Source organism: Ovis canadensis, chromosome X (genome assembly GCF_042477335.2).
Source record: "Ovis canadensis isolate MfBH-ARS-UI-01 breed Bighorn chromosome X, ARS-UI_OviCan_v2, whole genome shotgun sequence".
Lineage (NCBI taxonomy): Eukaryota > Metazoa > Chordata > Mammalia > Artiodactyla > Bovidae > Ovis > Ovis canadensis.
In genome coordinates, this window is record NC_091727.1 from 87,524,606 (window position 1) to 87,549,797 (window position 25,192).

General features: G+C 54.3%; 3 protein-coding genes and 2 pseudogenes across 3 annotated transcripts; 3 read left to right on the forward strand and 2 right to left on the reverse strand.

The window, feature by feature from the left end:
- Positions 1-1,596: 1,596 nt before the first annotated feature.
- LOC138930798 (melanoma-associated antigen 10-like) lies at positions 1,597-2,385 on the reverse strand. Its single transcript, XM_070291217.1, has one exon. The coding sequence runs from the start codon at positions 2,383-2,385 to the stop codon at positions 1,597-1,599; it is 789 nt and encodes a 262-aa protein (XP_070147318.1).
- A 1-nt stretch (position 2,386) lies between these two features.
- Positions 2,387-4,984, forward strand: LOC138930799 (heat shock transcription factor, X-linked member 3-like; annotated as a pseudogene).
- A 693-nt stretch (positions 4,985-5,677) lies between these two features.
- Positions 5,678-7,323, reverse strand: LOC138930800 (protein EOLA1-like; annotated as a pseudogene).
- A 5,894-nt stretch (positions 7,324-13,217) lies between these two features.
- LOC138929988 (melanoma-associated antigen 10-like) lies at positions 13,218-14,020 on the forward strand. The gene has a single exon (XM_070289636.1). The coding sequence runs from the start codon at positions 13,218-13,220 to the stop codon at positions 14,010-14,012; it is 795 nt and encodes a 264-aa protein (XP_070145737.1). The 3' UTR covers positions 14,013-14,020.
- Positions 14,021-23,058: 9,038 nt separating this feature from the next.
- LOC138930801 (melanoma-associated antigen 9-like) lies at positions 23,059-24,860 on the forward strand. The gene is made up of 3 exons (XM_070291218.1): positions 23,059-23,214; positions 24,014-24,150; positions 24,353-24,860. Exons 1-3 carry the CDS (start codon positions 23,059-23,061, stop codon positions 24,858-24,860), a joined length of 801 nt encoding a protein of 266 aa, XP_070147319.1.
- Positions 24,861-25,192: the final 332 nt, after the last annotated feature.

A 25,192-nucleotide genomic window follows, 5' to 3' on the forward strand; every position in this document is an offset into this window, starting at 1 on the left:
GCGAGCTAAGGATGTGCCCCTGGCTCCTGATGCCAGGCACAGTCTCCCCCGGGAGTCCCGGCTGCCTCCGCACGCTGGGACTTGCCTGCGCACCTCCACAGGTGCCCTTAGGCTCCCGACAGCCATTGGCTTCATGAGGGCAGGTATCAGACAAGCGACAGTGAGAGGACAAGGGCAGTGGGCGTTTTATTCATAAACTCTAGCTAGGATATGCACAATGCCGCACTTTTCACCTCCAAGGAGAATTCGGAGGTGTGTGAATTCAAGTTCAGTGCAGATTTTGCCACTGTGGTTTCCGTAATCCCTCCTCATCTAAGGCTTTAGGGCCTGACCACCTGGATAAGCTGATCCATTAGGTTAAGTGCACAGCCACCAGTTTTAAAGAAGACACTCCATTAAAATCCTACCAAAAGTTCGGGGATGCTTACCAAGACGTCTTCAACTATATTCTCCAAGACTGGGTAGATTGTGCAGCAAACCAAAGTCCACTCACCCCTCCCCATTTGGCAAATCTTTGGTGTACCTAGATCAAGCAGCATAAACAGGTGTCTAACTCTCCCTGACCGCAGCGTAACTTCCCTTCCTGCCCCAGGAAATTTATCTAGGACAGAAGCGGATTTTCTAATGTGTATGTCCCATTTCAGAGTTTCTTCTCACCCATAAGACACTGTGTGTACCTGGCTGCTGCCACCATTCACCCTCATCACCATCACCTCCCACAGAATGAACCCAGCTTCCCAAAGCCCCAAACCACCCTGGACCAGGCCCCGACACTCAAGTGCTCCCCGTGGACCCTGCCCCTGGTTGCCTTGTTCTGTGGAACTAGGGGATGTCTGTCCACCTTCCTCATGGGACTGCAGCTCTCAGATCATCACTCTAGGTGTTGGGGTGTCCTGCTTCTCCTAGTGTCCCCGCTGTTAACACAGGGCCTTCCACAGAGCACAGGCTCCATGAAGGTCTGTGGAATAAATGAGCCAGAGCGGGACACTTATTAAGTCACCTCAGGCTTTTTGTACTTTCTTAAATAATAACTTGAAAAACTCCAATTGAACAGAGATAGTTTAGCTGCATAAAATGACAGACAAGAAGTACAGAGGAACTCACCTCAAATATATTTTATCTCTTAACTCCTACTAAGTCATATTATATTTCCAAAATAGTTATATTCCAAGCCCATGTAATCTTGTTCAGGGTGACAAAATAAAATGAAAGTGTTCGCAATCACTTTTACAAAACAGCAAAACTCTTGTTCTTGAACTGGGTAAGCACAAACACACTGTGATCAACGTTATTGACATAGTTAGACACTGAGGCTTATTAAGCCTCCTATTAAAAGGAATAACATTTGAAACAATTCTAAAGGAAACAGAAATGAATCTCCATGTCATTGTAGAGAAGAGGAAGCCAAAGATGCTACACACCTGTTCCCTCAACTGGCCCGGGCTGTCACGACTGAGAAGGCTGAATGCTCCCTCTTCCAACACAGAGGGAAGGATCAGCCTCCCTTCCTAACCCCAGGACAAGCTGCTGGATATGGGCCTGAAAGGAGCCTGGCTGCTGCTCTGGCTCAGGGCCCCTCTTCCTCCTCCCTCACAGCTATGCACACCGGGGTGGGAAGAACCTGGGACGCCTTCCATTGACCCTGTGCAGATAGTCCTTGACTTGCTGCTTGCTGGTCTCTGCATAGGCCCGGGGACCCCACAGGAACTCGTAATGAGCAGGGTGGCTGTAAGGCACCTGACGGTACTCCAGGTACCCTGCCTGCACCCACACTTGGGTCAGCAGCTCCTTGGGCTCCCCATAGATGCAGTGCTCTATGCCAGGAAATACCCCCATCATGCTGAGTGCTCCCCAGACCTTCTCCTCACAGACCCGGTTCCCTGCTACGAGAATCAGGCTCAGGACAGTCACCAGGAGGCCAGCCTTTGGTATGCTCTGCCCACCCCTCTGCATCTCATTGAGGGTGAGGCCCAGGGTGGCGACCATGACATAGATGTGCTCTCTGTGGTCCACCTCTTTCATATCCACACCAAAGGCCAGCTGCAGGCACTGTGTGGCTTTACGGAAGACCACTGCGAAATGGGCCTGGTTATCCCTGAGGACCCTATTCAGCATTTCAGCCTGGAAAATCGGCTCCTTGGTGCCATACTTGAGGAGCAGGAACTCCAGTAGTTCAGCCGTCATCACATTCACAGCCTGCTTGAACAAGATCTCCGCATCCACGGCGGCAGAGGAAGATGAGTCTGGAGGGAAGGAGGCCAGAGGGGTTGAGGCATCCTCCGCCTCAGCCCCCAGGAGCTGTGCCTCCACTGGGCCCTGGGCCTGGATTTGGCCCTGAAGGTCTTCCTCAGAAGTGCAGAGCTCATTCGTCGGGACCACAGGCATGATGACTGGGGTCTTGTGCACAGTGAGGGTGTGGCAGGGGAAAATGGAGACTGCTGACCTGGGAAAGAGAGAGAGTGTAAATGGTCTCAGTTCTGAAATGCGCCACGGGTGGCTCTGACTGAGGCCGCTTACTGGTCTTCCTTGAGGGCAGCTCTTGGGCGTTACAGGGGCGCTCCTCCTTGGTGGTCAGTCCCCTGTCAAGTGAGGAAGAGAAATTCTGGCTCAGGGTGCAGCCAGTACAGCCTGAGGTTCTAGGTCCGACAAGGTGGGGGAATTAGGGCCTTTTGAGGTCCCCTCTGTTATGGGATTGGGAAACCCTGTGCACACTCAGGACACCCACCTCACCTTGGCACTCCTGTGACCTCAATACACAGACCTCAGACCTCTGCCTTTGCCTCCTGGTTCCTGGAGCCCCTGCGAGACGAATGGAGGTGTCACCTCGGGGGTAGACTGTGGCACAGACCTAGGCCTTCTGTACTCTTAGGAGGGGTTGACTCTGTGAGGTCCCCCCAGATCTGGAGTGGCTAGTCCCATCAGGACTTGAGTTTTGGGTCATCTGTGTAGGACCTACCATTGGCAGCACAAGCTGTCTCTCTCGGTGGTAGCCGAGCCAGGACTCACCAGGGCCTGGCTTTTCAGCAGAAGCCATCCACGGGCCTGCCAGTTGGTAGGGAGGGGAGTGGAACCAGGGGCATGTTTGTCAACCCTTCCAAGGCCTGGCCCCCTGAAACAAGGCACCTGGCAGCAGATGGAAGCTTTTACAAGCAACCTTAAACATACTTTTCTGTACTTTCACATAAGAGACAAACTGTGGATCCCATCTCCATCCCCTTTGCCCCTCCCCCATACTGGGCCAGGGCTGCCTCTCCACATCGCCTCTGTGACATCATGAAACAAGTAAGGAAGCGGGCCACTTAATTGGCTGCCTGGCCCATGACCCAGATTCTAGAATCTCCGGACAGTACTGGACACTGACACCCTGGTCTGAGGCCCTTCTGCCCTGAGAGTTCACTGCTTGGGTAGAGAATGCTCCCGAGGTAGACTGGCTTCCCACGAGGCGCTTGTGGCTCCGCTGGCCCCATCAACTGATGGGGAGGCCGTAGCAGGGGACTGCCATGATTCCTTCCTGGATCCAAATGTGGATTCTCAGGGGTGGCTTTGGAGAAGCAGGGTGACCAACCCGAGAGCCCAGATGCGGGCTCCCAAGACAACCTGACCCCACAGGGCCCAAACTCAGAAACGGCCAACGAGGATGAGAACAATGCCGTCCTCAGGCTGTCCTTCCCTAGAAGCTCTGGGTGAGAGTGGAGGATGCAGCCATCACCTCTGCACTGGAACGACGAGGGAGACACGGTGGTCACTGAAGCAGATCTCTTCCAGACGGAGGTCCTGCAGTGCGGAGGCACAGACAGGATCTTCGAGACAGAGAGCATCGACTTTCATCTGCAAACTGAACCTGAATGGGTTCAGGAAAATCTGCCCTTCGGGTCACTCTGTGGGGAAGAAAAGGATGATGGTAACGTAGAAAGCCCTTCTGGGGAGACTAGACTAGACAAGCCAAGTGCTGGACTGGTTTCATTTCCCAGGAGCACATTTTCTCTCGTGAGAGGGTGGTGCATGGGGATGACCCAGAGAGATGTTATGGGGAGGGAGGTGGGAGGGGGGTTCATGTTTGGGAACGCATTTAAGAATAAAAGATTTTAAAATTTAAAAAATAAAAAAACTAAAAAAAAAAAAAAAGGAAAGAGGAGAAAGCAGGGCCTGTCATGTTCCACCAACCCCCTTACAAAGGATCCACGGGGGTGACTCCAGACCCTGAGGGGCCACCTGAAGTCAGGGGGGGCCAGGAACACCTCAAGCGTGGCTGGCCCCGAGGGAGCTCTGGGAGCACACTTACTAGGGCCTCATAAGCTGCTAGGAATGAAGAGACCTTATCTCCATATTTAGGCAAGGTCCGGACGTGGTGGGGAGGAGGGCGGCGAGGAGCTGCTATTCTCCCCCACGATGGCTAAAGAGATTCATTTCCTTTCAGATCTATCGGAACTCCAAGTTTCAGAGAGACAAGCCTCTCCTCCTGCAGGACATCTGGAGGAAAGGTGACCCCAGAGTAACTGCTCAGCCCGCCACCAGTGCAACAGCGGCCCCAAAGAGAAAGAAGCAAGCTGTGCTGACCACACGCTCTCCTAAATTCCATCACAATGAGTCCACCCAAGAGGCTGACAAGAAGGCCCAGAAAGGAATCCCAACAGCTCACAGAACCCCTGGCCTGTGCTCATTTGTGTCCTGTGGCCTTTGATCTATGGGCAGTGTAGCTTGGGGGGCCAGGGCAAACCATCTCCCCAGCGAGCAGGGTGGGCCCAGTGGAGAGGGCATGTCCAGCAATGCGCCATCTGTACCCCAGCTAGAACTGCCCTAGAGCCCCACAGAGTGCCCAGGTTATGGTTCGGTGATGACTATGTACAGCACCTATTATTCCATTGTGATGGTCCTTTCAGTTGTGGCCCCAAACGAGGCCCCTGAGGTGGATGAGGAGCAGGAGGATTCCTCAGTTTACAAGTGTGCCCTCTGTAAGCAGTTCAAGGGCAATCTCAACCCCTGAGCCGCCAGGTCCCTAGGGTCACTCAAAAGCACTCTCCTGTAATAAAAAAATCTATTTCTAGCTCTAATAAAGTACAGCAAAACTCCACGGGAGTAAATAAAGTATCAAATGAGAACTGCGAGTCTGTGTTCTTTCTGTCTGTCCATGCTATTCAAACGGCACTGGGTGAGCCAGATGAGGCTGGCAGCCCACGCCCCAGGCAGGCCTCATTCCAGTCCCTTTTCATCTGAAGCATCAGCATTTCACACATTCAGCCAAGAGTGTGGCTCCCGAGCCATGCGCTGAGGCCATCCCAGGACGGGCTGGTCCCTGGGCCTTGCCTGTCACACAGCAGAAGACCCAGTCTGGCTCCTGACCTTGGGGGTGTCACCTTCCATGAGTCATGCACCCTGAAGCAGAAGGGGCTCCTCCTGGGTCCGCCAACGATGCCACAAGTTTCTGGTCAGCAGCTGAGCCTCTCTAGCTCCTGATCCAGGGGCATCCCCAAGAGGCCCACTGGAAAGCAGGGTCACCCCACTCACCAAGAGCCTTGCAAAAACATGACTTGAAACCCAAACACAAGTACAAGTTTCCACAAGCTGAACACCAGCCCTTGTTGCTCTGCCCCCACAGCTGTATCTAGGAGCCTAACTCTGGATACGGAGCAGCCAGGCACCATGTCCAACACACATGCTGTGTGAGCCAAGGTACACTTTACAGCAGGGCAAGGGTCAACTGCAAGGACAAACCACGGTCAGTTTCTGGGCCTGCTGGCCTCTCCCTGTGCCAGAGTCCTAGCCAGCTGCTGACACTCAGCCTCACCCCCAGCATTTCCCCATCAGTCCCCTGGACACTGTTCCAATATCGGGGAGTTTGGACCAGAACAGAGAGGGGAAAAACACTAACCGGTTTCCTAACAACACATTTCTCTCAAGCGCCCAGACCCAGCAGGGCCAAAACGAGTGGCGACCTCTTTTTGTAAAGGTAAATCCTGGAGACTCCTGCTGAGTCCAGAGTCCCGGCCCCCGGCCCCACACCAAGTGCACAGCTCACCGCACGGTGGGGCCGATTCAGACTGAACCAGACGAGCATGTCCAGGGCATGGTGGCGACCGGATGGTGTCACCATGAGCTGGTCTCTCGGTCACCTTCCTCTCGAGAGCCCAGTCTGGACAGGCCTCCTGACCAAAGGGGGTCAGGTGCTTGGGGATGTCCACCTGGAACATGTCCTTCCCGGCCCTCCCCAGGACGGGCTGCAGCAGCCAGCGAGGGTCGGCGAGCGCAGTCAGGTACTTCCGTTGCAGGTCGGGCAGCATGGCTTGATTCTCCAGCTCCTCCACCTCATCACAACCTCGGTTTTCTGGGCACAGCAAAGTGACCCCAATCCACGGGACCTGTGTGCAAAGACAGGACACAGAAGGAGAACAAGGTGATTCACAGTCATGCCTGCTAGAGTCTAAGACTGCATCACAGAGGAGACCCAGGGTGAACTGGGTCCTCTGGCTGAGCATTTCAGGTGGGCTCACCTCAACAAAGGGAACTCGGGGTGAGGCCAAGCGAGGGAGGGAGTGAAATGAAAGGGAGAGGCCTGGTGCTCCATGAACCCACCAGGCCATGGGCACCTCTCAGTCTGCCCACTGCAGGCTGCAGGGACAGAACAGGAGGGCCCCCGGTGGGGAGCCTACAGACATCAGGTCCCCAAGCGACTCACCAGCAGACAGGAGTTTCTGTGGGGCTTCACCCCTGAGGAGTCAGGGGACAGCTCAGGCCCGGCTGCAGGCATTGGGGTTGGGGAACCCAGGCTGGGTGCTGTGCTACCTCTTATAGTCTCTGCTGGGCACACCCTCCCCCTTCCTCAACACACACAGAGGCAAGTGCCACATGCAGACCCAGATATGCCTCTGCCTCTCAGAGCACAAATGGGGACTGAGGCCCAGACTGGGGGTCAGGCACCTCAGGCCACCATTTCCCAGCCCAGGGACCCTCATTGCCCCTCTGAAGAAACCTCAGCCCCACCCCTCCTCCCCCTACCAATCGGTTCAACAGAAAACAAATGACCACAAGCCAGCTGAGATCCAGGGCAGCACCAGGGGCCATGCGGGCAGCGCGGGGCAGGGTGTCACTTGCAGGCGATCACTCCGTGGCCAAACTTTTCCCTATCCTGCAGCAAGGCCTGGATCTGGGCAGGGCTCATCCCCAGCCTCTGCTTCAGCAGCTTCTGCCACTCCACGTCCTCCCAATCCCAGTGCCTGATGTGGACAGCCAGGGTAGACTGCTGGGTCCACATAGCACAGGCCGCCACCACCTCTCCACGGTCTTGACACCATAAGGCTGGCGGAAGGACAGACAGCCGAACTTCATCTCCCAGGGCTCCCAGAACCTCTCGTGAGTGCAGAAACACAGAACCACAAAGGCCAGGAGCCTGACACAGCAGCCTCCAAGCTCACAGCCCTGAGCCGGACATCAGCCCCATGTGTCCGAGCATCCTCCAACTCTGCTGACACAGAATGGGGGGGAGGGGGCGGGTCACAGAGGGCTGGCTCCTTCCATCCTTCTCCACACTGTCTGTTGACAGGGGTTAGCGACCCAGAGGACCCGTCCATCACATGCAGTCTGTGGGGAGGTCAGGAAGGAGGGCGGGGCAGCGGGAGAGAGGCACGTGGTGAGTTCCAAGACAGAGGCCCCTGAAACCCTGGGAGCACTGAGGAGGGAGGGCAAGCCCCTTGGCTTCAGAGCCCAGTGGCCGGGCTCTTGTCCTCTCCCAGCACAGACAGGCACAGTCCTGGGCTTGGCTTCCCACTGCCCAAACACTGCCCCCACCCCACCTCTTAACTCCCTGGCCCCATCCCTGTCCATGCTCTGCAGAGCCCCCATCTTAGCCCAGGCCTGCTGAGCACAGATCCGTACAAACCAGTCTAGCCTTGGCCCTGGATGGCCCTGCCAGGTGTCTTCCCCATGCCTTTGGGAACCACGTTCCTTGCAGCCCTTCCCACACCACTGCCTCCACTGTCAGCAGATGCCCCAGCCCCCACCTAGAGCCTAGAGAAAGAATGAAAGAGTGCCGGAACTACTGGGACGGGTGCACTCCGCGTCATTGCCAGGGCCTGGAATGGTACCATACAGGGATTACAGAATTCAAACCTCAAGTAACCCACTAGGTTACTCTCACATCTTTCCATGGCTGAGGAGGTGCCAGGGATAGAGAGATAGCCCATGACGGCAGGGGACCTAACCGCATGTACCTCCTTCCTCACTTCTTTCCTTGTACCTGGAAGGGCGTCCCTGTTTACTGGAGTGGGGTGATGGCAGGGGAACAGAGCCGCTGGCCTGAACCTCAGTAGATTCTCAGCACCTCTAGCAGGGAGCTTCTGTTTCCACGAGACGATGAGGATGGGGACATGGTCCCAGAGGCACCCAGCCTAGGGCATCCTGGGCCTTCCCTTCCCAAGCACAGCAGACCCACAGTTCTCACAGGCCCATGAGGCCCCATATGATCCACCTCTTACCCCGGCAGCCTGCTCTCCTATCCCCTGGATTCACTCGCAGGAGCTATAAAGGCCATCCTTCCATCCTTGGAACATTCCAGTGTGTTCCTACCTCAGAGCCTTTGCAGGGTGTGAGGAGTCACATCGTGTGCCCTCAAGTTCAGGTGCTGGAGTCTCAATGCCAAGCACCTCGGCGAGACCTTACAGACAAAGGAAAGGTCCTCACAGAGCTGACGGAGGTCCAGTGAGCTCATTAGGGTGGTCCCTCCTCTAACAAAATGGGTGTCCCCATACAAAGGACACATTTAGAGACAGACAGACACACAGGACAACTCCGGGTGAAGAGGAAGCCCAAGCCCATGCACGCCCACCATGGCCAGCAATGCCCCATAAGTGAGAGGGAAGAGATGGGACAGACTGTCTCCACAACCCTCACAAGAGCCAACGTCAGTTGACACCTGCACATTGGCTGCTGGCCTCCTGAACCAACACGGGTTGTAGTTTGAGCCACCCAGCCTGTGTGACCCTGACATGAAACCCTTTCTCCAAAGAAGACCCTTTCTCCAAAGACGACACAGAATGCCAACAGGCACATGAAAAGATGCTCAACATTCTGAATTATTAGACAAATGCAAATCAAAACTCCAATGAAGTATCACCTTACACTGGTCAGAATGCTGCTAAGCTGCTAAGTCGCTTCAGCCGTGTCTGACTCTGTGCAGCCCCATAGACGGCAGCCCACCAGGCTCCCCCGTCCCTGGGATTCTCCTGGCAAGAACACTGGAGTGGGTTGCCATTTCCTTCTCCAATGCATGAAAGTGAAAAGTGAAAGTGAAGTCGCTCAGTTGTGTTCGACTCTTGGCGACCCCATGGACTGCAGCCCACCAGGCTCCTCCGTCCATGGGATTTTCCAGGCAAGAGTACTGGAGTGGGATGCCATTGCTGGTCAGAATGGTCACCATCCAAAATCTTAAGGATAAATGTTGGAGAGGGAGCAGAGAAAAGGGAACCCTCGTACACCCTCGAAATGTAAGTTGGTACACTCAATATGAAGAACAGTATGGAGGTTCCTTAAACAACTACAAACAGAACTACCATATGATCCCACTCCTGAATATATACTGAGATAGAAACTCTAATGTGAAAAGATACATGCACCCCAACATCCATTGCAGCACTATTTACAACAGATGAGATATGGAAGCAACTTAAGTGTCCATTGACAGATGACTGGATAAAGAAGATGTGGTATACACAGAAACAGACACAGACACACAGACACACAGACACACACACACAACACTGGAATACTACTCAGCCATGAAAAATAACAAAGTAAATACCATTTGTGGCAACATGGATGGACCTGCTCCTGCTGCTGCTAAGTCGCTTCAGTCATGTCCAACTCTGTGCGACCACATAGATGGCAGCCCACCAGGCTCCCCTATCCCTAGGATTCTCCAGGCAAGAACATTGGAGTGGGTTGCCATTTCTTTCTCCAATGCATGAAAGTGAAAAGTGAAAGTGAAGTCACTCAGTCATGTCTGACTCTTCACGACCCCATGGACTGCAGCCTACCAGGCTCCTGTGCCTATGGGATTTTCCAGGTAAGAGTACTGGAGTGGGTTGCCATTGCCTTCTCTGCGGATGGACCTAGAGATTATCATATTAAGTGAAGTAAGTCGGAAAGAGAAAGAAATATTCTATGGTAAGACTTATAGGTGCAATCTAAAAAGACGATGCAAATGAAATTATTTACAAATCAGAAAGACTCAGAATAAAATTATGGTTACCAAAGGGGAAAAGCAGGGGAAGGGATAAATTAGGAGTCTGGGATTAACAGATGCACACTAAGTATAAAATAGTACTACTGTAGCACTGGAGAAGACTCTTGAGAGCCCCTTGGACAGCAAGGAGATCAAGCCAGTCAATCCTAAAGGAAATCAACCCCGAATATCCGTTGAAAGGACTGGTGCTAAAGCTGAAGCTCCAATACTTTGGCCACCTGATGGGAAGAGCCAACTCACCTGGGTTTTGTCCTCTCCTGGCCTGAACCACTGCTCCTCACACTAAGTCCCAATCTCCCATAGACCCTGATGTCAGGAAGTCAGGACAGGCCTAGTGTGCTCTTCTCACCCCAGGGGCTCCCAGGGCCAACAACAGGGGCGGGGGTCTATGGGCTTCCATCAGTCCTCCCTCGGGGTCCCTCCAGTCTTCCTTCAGGACCTCACCTTGTCTCCAGGTAAGACTTTGGATTCTCTCCTGTCTCCTACTAAAGCCCCAGCCCTTATACCAGGACCCCAGTCTATCTGAGACCCGGAGTGTCAGGAATTCCACTCCCTATACCAGGACCCCAGTCTCTCTGAGACCCGAATGTCAGGAAATGCAGCATGTGCTCATCCACCCTGTGTCCTCCCAGAGCCCACTCTGCTCTGGGGTCCAAGGTCCGCTCAGTCTTCCCTCCACATCCTCACCTTGACTCTCAAAAGAACTGAGATCTTCCCCTCTGCCCATCTGAGGCCCTGCCCCTTCTAACAGTTGCCTAATGTCTCTGAGACACAGATGCAGAAGTCAGAACAGGCTGCCAAGTGCTCCTCCCACTACCAGGGTGGCCCAGGGCTGACAGCAGGGGCAGGGATCTGTGGGGTTCCTTACATCCTCCCTCAGGGACCTCATCTAGAGCCCTGGCAGATCCGGGGATGCCCTTTGTGTTGACCCGAGGCGGGACCCTCACATCAAGGCTCAAGGAGCACAGAGGGTGGATGAGCACATGCTGCATTTCCTGACATTCGGGTCTCAGAGAAACTGGGGACCTGGGAGAGGGGGCATGTCCTCAAGTGAGCAGAGGGAAGAAGCCCAGCTCCCCTAGGGTTTCAAGATGAGGACCCTCAGGGAGGACTGAGGGGACCCTGGACCCCAGTCAGAGGAGACCTCAAAGAAGCCTGTAGCTGCTATTGGCCCTTGGTAACCTTGGCGTAGGATGAGCCCAACATGCATGGTCTCACTTCCTGACATCTGGGTCTCAGACTGGGGACCTTGCATATAGGGTGGGGCCTCAGGGGGGAGCGATTCCCAGGTCCTGCTGCTGCCGCTGCTAAGTCACTTCAGTCGTGTCCAACTCTGTGCGACCCCATAGACAGCAGCCCACCAGGCTCCCCGGTCCCTGGGATTCTCCAGGCAAGAACACTGGAGTGGGTTGCCATTGCCTTCTCCAATGCATGAAAGTGAAAAGTGAAAGGGTCCTGCGGGGTGTCAAATTGAGGACCCTGAGGAGGCCCTAGAGGACCCTGGACCCAATCAGAGGAGACCTCAAAGAAGCCCGTCTCTGTTGTCCTTCCAGGGCAACCATGCGGGCAGGATGAGCGCTACACGCATGCGCTGACTTCCTGACATCCAGGTCTTCAAGAGACTGGGGTCCCGGTGTAAGGGGCGGGGCTTCAGTTCCAGGAGGCGAGAATCCAGGTCCTGTGCGGAGGCAAGGTGAAGTGTCTGAAGGAGGACTGGGGGGGTGGGGGACCCTGAGTGAGGACCGACAGAACCCCACAGATCCCCGCCCCTGTAGTTGGCCCTGGGACACTTTGCGGTGAGAAGAGCACTCGGCCTGTCTGACTTCCTAACGTGCGGGTCTCAGAGAGATAGGACCTCGTGAGTGCAGCAGCGTCTCAAAATGGCGGACGGGACAGTCCCGGGTGCTGCCTGAAGTCCAGGCTCCACGCAAGGAAGGACTGAAGCGGTTAGACTCCAACACGGAGGGAGGGATCCCGGTCCTTGTGGGGGCTCTTGGAGGCCTTAGAGCGGGGTGAGCAGGGTGAGTAGTTTTTTGACATCTGGCTCAGGGACCTTGGGCGGAGGGTGGAGGCTTCAGGTTGGCAGAGGCTGGACTCCCCGGACTGAGCAGATGCCTGCCCCGTGGTCAGTGCTTGGAGGCCAGGCGGGGCATGAGGAGCAGCTGAGGACCAAGCATCTCCCCAGCCTAGAACCCCCGGGAGGCCCTGGGCAGGTGCGGCCAAATGTGGGGCCCCTCAGCGCTTTCTGTACAGACTGGCATCTTGTTCTGAGTTAGCCTGCAGGCCCCCAAAGGGGAGGGTCCAGGCTGTGCCAGGGGAAAGGGGAGAACTACAAGGGAGCCCCGAGGGGACCTGCCATGCCCCAACTGCGGGGACCTCACAGAGTCCACTCCTCCCAGCACAAAAGGCCCAGGGCTGTGCCACACTACCCCCAAGGTGTCCCCATCATTTCTCTCACAGGAGCTCCAGGAACCAGGAGGCCAAGGCAGACGTCTGAGGCCCATGTCGTGAGGTCGGAGAGCAGAGGAGGCCCAGGCAGTACCAGGAGTGAAGGTGAGGAGGGTGCCCTGAGTAGGGCTCCCTATCCCAGAACAAAGGGGACCCCAGAAGGCCCTAATCGCCCTGCTTTGTCAGTGCCAGAAATCTCGGGCTGTGCTGACTACACCCTGGGGAGCCACTTCACTTCTTCCTTCAGGTAGCCAAGGGACTGGCTGCCCAGGGTTAGCGCCCCTGTGAGGTCTGAGTGAAACCTTCAAGGGGAGACCTGTAAGTGGCCTGTATCAGACGGCCCAAGGCCTCCCGTGGGTTCTGGGCTGGGGAGATGCTTGGTCCTCACCTGCTCGTCATGTCCCGCCTGGCCTCTGTGCACTGACCACAGGGGCAGTGGGGTTCTCAGCCCAGGCCATTCCCACCCCCTCCTCCCCTAAGCCCCTGTCTCACGCCTGTCTGGGGTTTGATCACAGGCATCGTGCTCCTGGTGGGGATGAGTAAGCTGAACAAGCCCGAGGAAGACCTTCAGGACCCAGGCGAGGCCCAGGGCCTGGTGGAGGTGCAGCTCTTGGGGGCTGAGGTGCAAGAGGCTGCATCCCCCTCGGCCTCCTCCTCCACAGTGTCCTCCTCAGCCCCCCGGGAGGCCTTGCCCCAGGAAGCTCTGAAGGAGATGATAACTAAGCTGATGAACTTCCTGCTCCTCAAGTATCGAGCCAAGGAGCTGACTTCCCAGGCGGAAATGCTGAAGAAGGTCCTCAAGGATAACCAGGAGCACTTCCCGGTGGTTTTCAGACAAGCCTCGGAGTGCCTGCAGCTGGTCTTTGGTGTGGAGGTGACGGGGGTATACCCCAGGAAGGACACCTACGGTATGATCCCTGCCCTGGGTCTCACCTGCGATGAGATGCTGAGCGATGGGCAGGGCCTGCCCAAGGCCGGTCTACTGGTGCTGGTCCTCAGCGTGATCATGAGGAATGGAGACCCCACCCCTGAGGAGGTGGTCTGGGGAGCACTCAGCAGGATGGGGGTGTATGTTGGGAGGGAGAACTCCATCTTTGGGGAGCCCAGGGAGCTGCTGACCCAAGTGTGGGTGGGGGGAGGGTACCTGGAGTACCGGCAGGTGCCTGACAGTGACCCTGCTTGCTACGAGTTCCTGTGGGGTCCCCGGGCCTATGCGGAGACCAGCAAAGAGCAAGTCATGGCATTTGTGCTCAGGGTCAGACAAAGGACTTGGAGGACCTTCCCACTCCTGTCTGCAGAGGCTGAGAGGGAGGAGGACAAGGAGGCCTGAGCCAGAGCAGCAGCCAGGCTAATCTTCCCCTCTGTGATTGAAGAGGGAGTAGTCAGCCTTCTCAGAACTGAGGGCCTGGGCCAGTTGGGGAAGCCATTGTGTAGCATCTTTGGGTTCCTGTTCTTTTTGATGACAGGCAAACTCATTTCTCTTTCCTTTAGAAAATTGTCAAACTTGGATTGTTTTAATGGAAGGCTAAATAAACTTGAGTGTCTCAGCTTTGTGAATGATGATCACAATGTGTTTGTGCTTACCCAGTTCAAGAACAAGAGTTTTGCTATTTTGTAAAAGCAGTTGGGAAATCTTCCATTTTGTGTTGTGGTCCTGAACAGGATACAGTGGAAGTGGAATTAGGACTGTTTTGGAAACGTGAACTTACTGAGCGGTAGTATTGATGGGGGAAGAATTAGATGATAAAAGTAATCGTAGTGAATTCATGCTTCCATCCTTCCTGTGTAGCATTCTCAAAAACTAAATTATCTCTCTTTATTTGGATTTGCCTGGGTTATTTAAGGAAGTAGCAGACAGTTCATCTGAGCCCCCTGCTCACTGGCTCGAAGACCTTTATGGAGCCTCTGCTCCATGAAAGTCCATGGTAGCAGTGGGGGCACTAGGAGAAGCAGAACACCCCCACAGCTAGAGTGATGGTCTCAGAGCCGCAGTCACACAAGGAAGGTGGAGAGACGTCCCCTAGTCCCACGGAACAAGGCAGCACCGGAAGGGGTGGTGGGGCTCCAGGAGGAGCACTCAAGTGTCGGTACCTGAGCCAGGGTGGTTTGGGGCTTTGAGAACTTGGGTTCCTTCTGTGGGAGGTGATCGTGATGAGGCTGGTTGGTGGCAGCCCTCAGACTTACAGGCAGTGTGTCATGAGGTTGATGGGAAAGTCTGAAATGGATCATTGCGTCAGGTGTCCTTTTGTGTCTCGGATAAAGCCCAGAGAGATCTCTTTCTGAGGCAGGAAGGAAGGGGTCATTCCTGGCTCCTGAAGCATTGCTGTTGACCACAGGGGCAAAAAAGGTGTTTTCTACCACCACCACCACCCCCCCCCATCTGCTATGAATCCTGGAGAAATGTGAATCTTGCTCTTTGAAGTATTTCACTGTGTTCCCTTGGCTAGCCATCCTCTCTGCCCTGGGAAAGCTGATTACCAAGTATATTGAAATGACAATTTATTTGGTCATCTGGACTATATTTCAGCCACTCGTGAGCACGGTCTAGATTTCAGTGGGAAGAAATGTGTGAGGAGAAGCTGCAAATGTGGACAGGAATGCTGGGTGTCTGGAATCCTGGGAACAAGTTTCACAGCACTGCTCCCCAGCCACAAGCACACACAATGCCCAAATTGAATAATATATCCTCCAAGAGGAAAACACTCAGAGCAGCAGTTTTGACTGGTGTTCTATTCTGTTTCCTATTGAGCTGCCGGTTTTCTGAGGTGTCTTGAAAGCAAAACAGTTTCCTGAGGAGAGAGGGACAGAGTCTGGATCTGAATCACACTAGAAATAAGTACTCGCCAGTAAAGATGTAACATCTGCCAGAATCCCTGGGTTCAGGCAGGTTGAGAAGTGTGGAGGCAGCAGAGGACTTACAGGTTAAGGCTGCGCCTGGCATCAAAGGGCAGGAGCGACTTCCGGCCCTAAGGAGGTGGTGGGGTCACTGCAGTGGGGGGTGCAGATGGGTGCGGGGGGCCGAGGGGGCAGCTCTGTGCTGAGTGCCAGAGAACAACGGGAACAGGAGACGTGATTCTGCCCACATATGTGCAGCTGCCAGAGAGTCAGTGGACTCTTGGAAAAGGGGGAGAATTTCAAGACCCATGTGCCCTGCTCAGACTCTCCTCCCAAAACAAAGGAGATTTTGTCGTTATAAATTCTAACCAATGTTCTTGTTGAGCATTTGCTTGGAAGAGTGGAATTGGAGAGATGTCAGGTGCTCAGTCACCTTTGCCTTCCTCTCTCCCTGCACACATGGGGACACGGCCCTGCCAGGCCTCTTCACTTAGGAAGGGTCATGTGATGACCCGGGGCCAATGAATTTTGAGCAGAAGCATTTTTGTCAGGACCATTTGTTTTGAAGGGACACAGGCGCCTGGGGGTTGATCCTCAAGTCAGGACAACACACAGACATAGACCACTCAGAGTGTGGTTGCTCTCCCAGAGACTAAAGTCCTGCGCCTCTGACCCTTGAGAGAGGCTGCCCCGCAGGGAGCTGGCTGCAGGGATTCCTCCTACCACACCCACAGTCACACCCCTGCTGCCCTCCCTGAGCTGCACTGTCAGCCCCCTCGGGGCTGTGCTCAGTCTCCATCAGGAGGCCAGCAGCTAGGTGCCAAAGTTCCCTGTTGGGGTTGGGGGCATCCTCCTTGTGGGGCCCAGCCCCGAGGCCAACCACCCCTGCTGCCCCCAGCACCCCTTCTTCCCCAGAACCTGGCCTTGGGATTTGTCCTACCTGCCACAGGAGCCGCTTAGGCCCTGGTCCTGATGACCTCATGCGTGTATATTTATCTGGAAGTCCCAGGGCAGCATCCCCTTCCACAGTGCTTCAGGTGGAGCCGACAGGACTTGACACAGCGTCTGGGTGATCTCCTCATGGTGGGTCAGTAGTATTCATTGCCATAGAAGTGCAGGGCACATGTCTATGATCCTGAGGTGTATTAGACCATTCCCTGTGGAATCCCACGTGTTGGAGGAAACTCGGGGTCTTGTGAATGTGACTGTGCGGTCCTAGCTTTTGAGCCTGAGTGTGAGAGGCAGAGGGGTATCTAATCAGCCATCCACAGAGCCAGCTAGGAGCCAGTCAGGCTATTTGAGCAGAGGACAGGCTCTAGCAGATGGCAGGGTTGGTATCCAGGATGCTCTCCTAGGTGCAAGAGGCCCCAGACTCCAGTGAGGATTTGGAAAGTCACCAGGTCCCAGGGGTGCAGGCTGCAAAGAGGGTCGGCCGCCCCATAGAAGTGGAAGCAGCAAGCCTCTGGAGATCCCATCTGACCTGGCTGGGAGAGGGAGTGGGGAGCAGATGCCGCTGCAGGTGAGCTGCTGCCCGGGTCTCCATGAGGACATCCGTGCTCTGGGGCCAATTCCGGGACCACAGCCCCAGGGGCCACTCCGGGATGGATATATTACACCTTCATAACAGGTACTCCTCATGCGCCTTATTGGAAATGACTGCTAGGTGTAGTTGGGATCTTGCTCTGGGTACATAAGAACCTCAGGCCTTTGGCTGCTAGGGGGCCCAAACTGCTCCCCACAACCGACTTATACGGAGGTCATTTCCTGGATCCAGCATCTTCAGCAGCAGCCTCTGTGTAGAAACACACCACTATGTTCCCACGCTGATCTTGCCCAGGGCATCACAGATTGGACAGCTGCCATCCCTGGCTTAAGGATTCTCAGTGAATGTTCTGCTCCTTTGTGAAGTCCCTGTGTTTCCTCAGGGCTTCCCTGGAGGCTCAGTGTTAAAGAATCTGCCTGCAATGTGGGAGACGCAAGTTCGATCCCTGGGTGGGAAGATACTCTGGAGGAGCAAATGGCAGCCCTTTCCAGTATTCTTGCCTGGGAAATCCCATGGGCAGAGGAGCCCCGAGGGGGGCTACAGTCCATGGAGTCGCAAAGAGTCAGACACGGCTGAGCGACTGAGCACACTGAGACGTACACCAAGGTAAAGGTTTGCTCTGGACCCTTGTATCTTTGGCAAGACACTGGCCCCTGCCTGGATCTTGACAGACTTCTGTGGCAAATAACACTGGCCAACATCTTAAAGTGGTTTTTGAGCGAGTACAGGGTTCCAGGTCTACACCTGGCCTCGGTTGGTGGCTTTTGCCATATCCAGGCAAATATCTATGAGGTTGGATCAGAGCAGTGTTTGTGGGACTTGACAAAAAGCGGATCCAAAAATGTTTTGTACAATGTCCCTTGATTAGCATTTGTCTGATATTTCACTCGTGCCTAGTCTGGGATTAGGAGTTTGAGGGAGGAATATTACAGATGTTAAATCCCATTCTCATCACATCCTGTCAAGTGCATATACTGTTAGCACAATTGATCACTGATGATGCTCTCATTGACCATCTGGCTGAGAGACTGCTTGTCATGAGTCTGCGCAATAAGGTGGTTGTTTTATGCCCCCTTTCCATCCTGTCCTCTTTGGAAGAAAGTCTTGCTTCAGGGGTGGATAATTGTGCTCCACTTTCTAGAGGTGGGAGTGTCTGCATAAACTGGAATCTTTCTCGGTGGGAGATTTGTCCATCCTTGTTTGTGTAATTAGGAAATCATTTATTTTTCTCAGTATGGACTCATGGTATTTATATTACACTTTGGGTTAAAATACAATGCAACTTTATATATTTTTTATTTTGAAATTGTTCAGACTGACCATTGGGAGCTCTTCCTGTCAGCTCCCTTTGTATATACCTTTGTCATATCCCTGAAAACCTTGCTTCCTTTTTTGAAATTTTTTGAGCACTTTTTTTTTTTCACACCCTACAAAGATGCTCTAGGTTCATTTTCCATCTTTCCCGTCCCAATTCTAGAATAATCAATTTTTCCATGGAGCCCTTGTTCCTTTTATTGTCAAATGATATTGACAAAACTACATCTGTACAATAAGTGTGCTCATTGGTACTGAAGGGCCATTGATTCTCAGACCTCTTGGTGGTCAGAGCAAAGAATTATATGTGTACTTCCTATCCTGTGTTTATTTATATCTCTAGAAATACTTTGATGGTAATGATTTCATGGATATGACACCAAAAACACAGCCAAAAAAAAAAAAAAAACAGATAAATTGGACCTCATTTAAAAAAAAAAAAACTATGTGCATCAAAGAACACAATCAAGGAAGCTACCATATGATCCAGGAATTCCACTTCTGAGTGTATATTCAGAAGGAAATGAAAATAGGATATGGAAAAGATATCTTCACTCCTACATTTGTTGCCGCATTGTTCACAATATACAAAGTATGGATACAACCTAAGCGTCCGTCAGTGGATGAATGGATAAAGATGTGACATATTCAGTATACAGCCATGTGAGAGAAGGAAATCCTGCCATTTGCAACAACTTGGAGCTTGAGGGCATTATGCTAAGTAAAATAAGGGAGACAGAAAAAGATAAATATGGTTTGTTATCACTTACATGCAGCGTCTGAAAAGGACAAACTGGGACTTCCCTGCCAGTCCAGTGGCTAAGACTCTGCACCTCCAATGCAGGGAGCGTGGATTTGATCGCTGGTTGGGGAGTTAAGATCCCACATGCTGAGCAGTGAGGCCAAAAATTAAAAAAACAAATAAAAATAAATTTAAAAAGTAAAATGGTCAGAGAAACAGAGAAGAGAGTAGTGTTTACCAAGAATTAGGGGATGGGGAAATAGGGAGAGATTGTTCACAGGGTACTAGCCCCCACTTACAATACTAACACATTTTGGGATCCAATGTATAGCAGGAGCTTATTGCTCACAGTTCCTTGTCAAATACTTGACTGTTGCAAAGGGAGCAGAACTTCTACATTCTCACCACAAAAAAGAAATGTGACAGGATGGAGGTGGTAGCTAATACTCTGTCTGTGATCATTTCACCATTTATAAATGTATCATATCAACATGACAAGATTTTTGCTTGAACTCCATCCCTCCTTGCTAGCGAGGCTTCTAGAAAAGTGGAGTAAACCTCACTGCAATTGTAGTGTCATTCACCCACGTGATGCTTCCAGATTTCAGGAAGAAACAGTTTTCAGTGTGAGTGAAATTTTAAATGTCCCATAGGCGATACTGTCTCTTCTGGCTCAGGTACAGCACCCACATGACACTCTGGAAGCCATTCTGCAGATCAGAATCCTTTTCTGCTTGTTTCCATTTTTTAAAGTTGGATTCATGTTGATGTATGGCAAAATCAATACGGTATTATAAAGTAATTAGCCTCCAATTAAAATAAAAAAAATAAAGTTGGCATCTATATACTGTCGTACTTTTCTTTTTTGTTGTTGTACTTTTCTAATTTCAAATTCCCTTGCTTACCCTGACTGAAAAGTAGGAACACCGTACAGGTTAAGAATTCTTTCCTGGTTCGGCGATTTATTACTCACAAAGCGTCACCTCTCCCCCCACGTGCAGAGAACAATGTGAGTCCATTTCCCAGCTTTGACAATAACCACCACACAGTCAAGTTTAGTAAACCCCACGTGTTTACTATGGGTGCAGTTGCCCTCCATCCAGCATCTGTGCTGGGACTGCAGCCTTCTCTCAAGGGACAAGGAGGCCCCCTCTTGAGTGAGGACGACACCCCAGAACAGAGGGTCCCATAGAATGCAACGCCACCATTACTGGGGACCCCAGGCCAGGCTGTCAGTCTAAGAACCTCTCCACCATGCCCACTCTTCCTAGGTGAACTCGGGGAGCCAGAGGTTGGGTCTGTGGGGTGCAGTCTCAGATGGGCAGAGGGAGGGCCCCACGTCCTGCGGAGACTCGAGGTGAGGACCAGAGGAGACTGAGGGTTCCCAGGGAATGTATGTGCTGCCCTCCTGACAGCCCTGGGGGACCACGAGGCATGGCGTCCAGATGTGACATCACTGATCCCACTGGGAGGTGGGGAAGTGAGGGCCTGGGTCAGAGAGCGTGGGTTCAGGTCAGCAGAGTGAAGGAGCCCAGCCACGCTAGGAGTCAAGGTAGAACCCTGGGGCCAGGGGGCTCTGGGGCCCCAGGACATACAGGTCATCACTGCTGTCAGCCTTGGGAGACCCTGGCAGGGTTGTGGGAATGAGTTCCCCACTCTGGTTTCCCTCTCAGGTGTGCTGGCTTGACAGGGCCTGGGTCTCTAAGGGAAGCAAAATCAGGTGGGTAGAGGGTGGTGCCCAGACTAGCTGAGAGTCAAGGCGAAGAGCAGAGGGAAGGCTGAATGACCCGTGGGACATCGTATCAGCCCATGGCGTCCTCAACCACTAAGAAGCCCTGGGCCTGGAGCCTTGCTGCAACATCCACAGCCTCCTCCTGGGGCTCAGGGCAGTGAGGCCCTTGGTGTGAGGGTCTGGCCTCTGCCGAGGACTTTGGCATCCCAGGACCTGCCAGGGCTCAGGTTGAGGACCCAGAGGGTGAACACAGGTGACCCCACAGTTCCACGCCTCTGCTGCCAGCCCTGGGCATCCCTGGTGGTGGGATGAGCACTTGGCAGCGTGTCGTGACTTCCACATCAGGGTCTCAGAGAGACTGGGGACCGAGGATAAGGGGTGGGGTCTCGTGGGCAGAGGGAAGGGTCCAGGTCCTCATGGGACTCCAAGGGCATGCACTAATGTACTTGGGGAATCCTGGACCCCAATCTGAGGGGACTCCACAGACCCCCACCCCCTACATTCGGGTGGTCTTGGAGGTCTCAGTGTAGAATTAGTGTTCTAGGCTGGTCCTGAGTTTCAGAATTCGGGTCTCAGAGAGACTGTGGACCTGGTTAAGAGGAACGGGGCCTCATTTGGGGAGAGGAGAGAATCCCAGGTCTTACCCAGAGGCAAAGTGAGGTGCCTGAGGGAGGACTGAGGGGACCCTGGACCCCAATGAGAAGAGACCTCAGAAAAGCCCATCCCTGCTGTCGGTCCTGAGACACCCTGGGATATGATGACTGCAACAGGCATGGTTTGACTTCCTGACACCCGGGTCTCAGCCAGGGGTCCTGGTACAGGGGGGCAGAGTTCCTGACACCCAGGTCTCAGACTGGGGTCCTGGTACAGGGGGCGGAGTTCCTGACATCCGGATCTCAGACTGGGGTCCTAGAACAGTATTCAGACTTCCTGACATCTGGGTCTCAGAGAGACTGGGGCCCTGGTGTGAGGAGCAGGGCCACAGTTGAGGAGAGGACGGAGCCCAGGTCCTAGCAGGAGTAAAGATGAGGATCCTGAGGAAGGAGTGAGTGGAGCTGGACCCCAGACCAGAGGGGACCCGGGTTGTCCCTAGGAGGGAAGGCCACGTGCAGCATATCCTGACATCCGGGCCTCAGAGTGCCTCGGACCTTGTGAGAGTAGCAGGGCCTCAAAGTGGTGGAAGGGAAAATCCCTGGTCCTGCCCGGAGTCCAGGCTCCATGCGAAAAAAGACTGAGGTGTTTGGACCCCAAGGCGGGGAGGTTTGCTAGCACTTGTCGGGGGGGTGGTCTCGGAGGCCCCAGAGCAGGGTGAGCAGGGTGAGTAGTTTATTCACCTATAGTGTTAGGGCCTCGGCAGGTGAGGTTTTCAGGTGGACAGCAGAGGCTACAGGTCGGCAGGGGCTGGACTCCCCGGCCTGAGCAGAACCCGCCCCTGTGGTCAGTGCTGGGAGGCCAGGCAGGACGTGAGGAGGAGCTGAGGACTGAGCATCTCCCCAGCCTAGGACCCGCAGGAGGCCCTGGGCAGGTGCAGCCACAGGTGGGGTCCTCAATGCTTTCTATCCAGACTTGGGTCTTATTCTGAGTTTCCCTGCAGGCCCCCAAAGGAGAGGGTCCAGGCCATGCCAGGGAAAAGGGGAGCACTACAAGGGAGCCCCTAGGGAACCTCTCACCCCACAGCGGGGGGACTTCAGAGAGTCTAGCCCTCCAACAAGCACAGAAGACCTAGGGCTTTGCCACAGTGTGCGCCCTAGGTGACCCCTCCATTTCCCTCTTAGGAGCTCCAGGAACCAAGAGGCAAAGGTGTAGTTCAGAGGCCCTTGTCTTGAGGTCAGAGAGCAGAGGAGGTCCAGGCAGTGCCAGGAGTCAAGGTGAGAAGGGTGCCGTGATCATGCACCAGGGTTACCCCATCCCAGAACAGAGGGGACCACACAAGGCCCAAATCCCTCCACCGTGTCAGCCCCGGAACTCAGGGCTCTGTTGAATGCACCCTAGGGAGCCACCACCCTTCCTCCTTGGGGTAGCCAGGGGACAGCCTGCCAAGGAGGAGCACCCATGTAAGGCCCAAGAGCACCCCTCAAGAGGAGACCTGTATCAGACAGCCCAAGGTGTGTTTCTCAGTTGAGGCCATTCACACCCACTCTCTCCTGCAGGCCCGTGGTCCCCATCTGTCCCCCTGCCTCACTCCTCTCTATGGTTTGATCCCAGTCATCATGCCTGGGATGCATGAGCTCCGCCAGCCTGAGAGAGTCTTTCAGGATCCAAGAGAGAAGGAGGACCTGATGGAGGCACAATTATTTTGGGGTGAGGAGGAGGAAGAGGAGGTGGAGGAGGTGGAGGTGGAGGAGGAGGTGGAGGAGGTGGAGGAGGTGGAGGTGGAGGAGGTGGAGGTGGAGGTGGAGGAGGAGGTGGTTTGAGGTGGAGGAGGTGGAGGTGGAGGAGGTGGAGGTGGAGGTGGAGGAGGAAGTGGAGGAGGTGGAGGAGGAGGTGGAGGTGGAGGAGGTGGAGGTGGAGGAGGAGGTGGAAGTGGAGGTGGAGGAGGTGGAGATGGAGGATTGGAGGTGGAGGAGGAGGTGGAGGTGGAGGAGGTGGAGGTGGAGGTGGAGGAGGAAGTGGAGGAGGTGGAGGAGGAGGTGGAGGTGGAGGAGGTGGAGGTGGAGGAGGAGGTGGAAGTGGAGGTGGAGGAGGTGGAGATGGAGGATTGGAGGTGGAGGAGGAGGTGGAGGTGGAGGAGGTGGAGGTGGAGGAGGAGGTGGAGGTGGAGGTGGAGGAGGTGGAGATGGAGGATTGGAGGTGGAGGAGGAGGTGGAGGTGGAGGAGGTGGAGGTGGAGGAGGAGGTGGAGGTGGAGGAGGTGGAGGTGGAGGCGGAGGGGGAGGTGGTTGGAGGTGGAGGAGGTGGAGGTAGAGGAGGTGGAGGTGGAGGTGGAGGAGGTGGAGGAGGAAGTGGAGGAGGTGGAGGAGGAGGTGGAGGTGGAGGAGGTGGAGGAGGAGGAGCTGGAGGTGGAGGTGGAAGTGGAGGAGGTGGAGGTGGAGGAGGTGGAGGAGGAGGTGGAGGAGGAGGTAGAGGTGGAGGAGGTGGAGGTGGAGTAGGTGGAGGAGGAGGTGGAGGTGGAGGAGGAGGAGGAGGTGGAAGTGGAGGTGGAGGAGGTGGAGATGGAGGACTGGAGGTGGAGGAGGAGGTGGAGGTGGAGGAGGTGAAGGTGGAGGAGGTGGAGGTGGAGGTGGAGGAGGAGCAGATAGAGGAAGCAGATGCAGCTTCCTCCTCCTCTTCTCTCCTGGTCCGGGGCATACTGCTGCTGAAACAGCCAGTCTCCCCCAGAGCCCTCTGGGTGTCTGCCTGTCTCCCATGCCTTGGCTGCCACTCTGGAGAGCCAATCTGAAGAGCACGGTCTCAGCAGGCAAGATGAAGTGCCAGGCACCTTGAGTGACCAAGAAGGTGCCAGGTCCTCACTCCGAGATACACTACAGGTGAAGATGAATGAGCTGGTGTGATTCCTGCTCAGCAGGTGTATCACCAAGGAGCCGATTACAAAGGCAGAAGTGCTGAATAGTGTCCTTAAAGATTACCAGGACCACTTCCCTGTGGTCTTCTTTCAAGCTGAGCAGAGCCTGCAGGTGGTCTTTGGCTTGGAGGTGGACCCCAGTGAACACAGATATGTCCTGGTCCCCACCCTGGTTCTCACCCTCAGTGAGATGCTGAGGGATGGGCAGAGGTTGCCCAAGGCCGGCTTTCTGGTGGTGATCCTGTGCCTGATCATCATGTACGAAGACTGTGCCCCTGAGGAGGAGGTCTGGGCAGAACTCTGCAGGATGGGGTTGTGTCCTGGGAGGAAGCACTACATCTGTGGGGAGCCCAGGGAGCTGCTGACCCATGTGTGGGTGCGGGAGGTGTACCTGGAGTACCAGCAGGTGCCTGACAGTGACCCTGCCCACTATGAGTTCCTGTGGGGTCCCCGAGCCTATGTGGAGACCAGCAAGTTTAAGGTATTGGAGTATCTGGACAGAATGGGTTGAAGGGGTCCCAGCTCCTTCCACCCCCTCCGCAGAGGCTTGAGAGTGGAGGAAGAGGGACTCTGAGTCAGAGCAGCAGCCAGGCTCCTTCCAGGCCCATGTCCAGCAGCTTGTCCTGGGGGACAAGAAAGGAGGCTTATCCTTCCCTTCATGATTGAAGACGGACAAGTCAGTCTTCTCAGCAGTGAGAGCCCAGGCCCACTGGGGGAACTCGATGTGTGGTGTCTTTGTGTTCCTGTTCTCTACAATGACATGGAGACTCCTCTCTCTTTTCTTTAGGAATTTTTCAAATGTTATTCCTTTTTATAGAAGACGATGCATCCCAGTATCTAACT

Excerpts from the sequence above, each read along its gene's own strand:
- LOC138930798 (XM_070291217.1), bottom strand. The coding sequence starts at position 2,385 with ATGCCTGTGGTCCCGACGAATGAGCTCTGCACTTCTGAGGAAGACCTT.
- LOC138929988 (XM_070289636.1), top strand. The coding sequence starts at position 13,218 with ATGAGTAAGCTGAACAAGCCCGAGGAAGACCTTCAGGACCCAGGCGAG.
- LOC138930801 (XM_070291218.1), top strand. The coding sequence starts at position 23,059 with ATGCCTGGGATGCATGAGCTCCGCCAGCCTGAGAGAGTCTTTCAGGAT. Across the intron at positions 23,215-24,013 it reads AGGTGGAGGAGGTGGAGGAG|GTGGAGGAGGAGGTGGAGGT; the intron begins GTGGAGGTGGAG and ends GGAGGACTGGAG. Across the intron at positions 24,151-24,352 it reads GGCATACTGCTGCTGAAACA|GTGTATCACCAAGGAGCCGA; the intron begins GCCAGTCTCCCC and ends CCTGCTCAGCAG.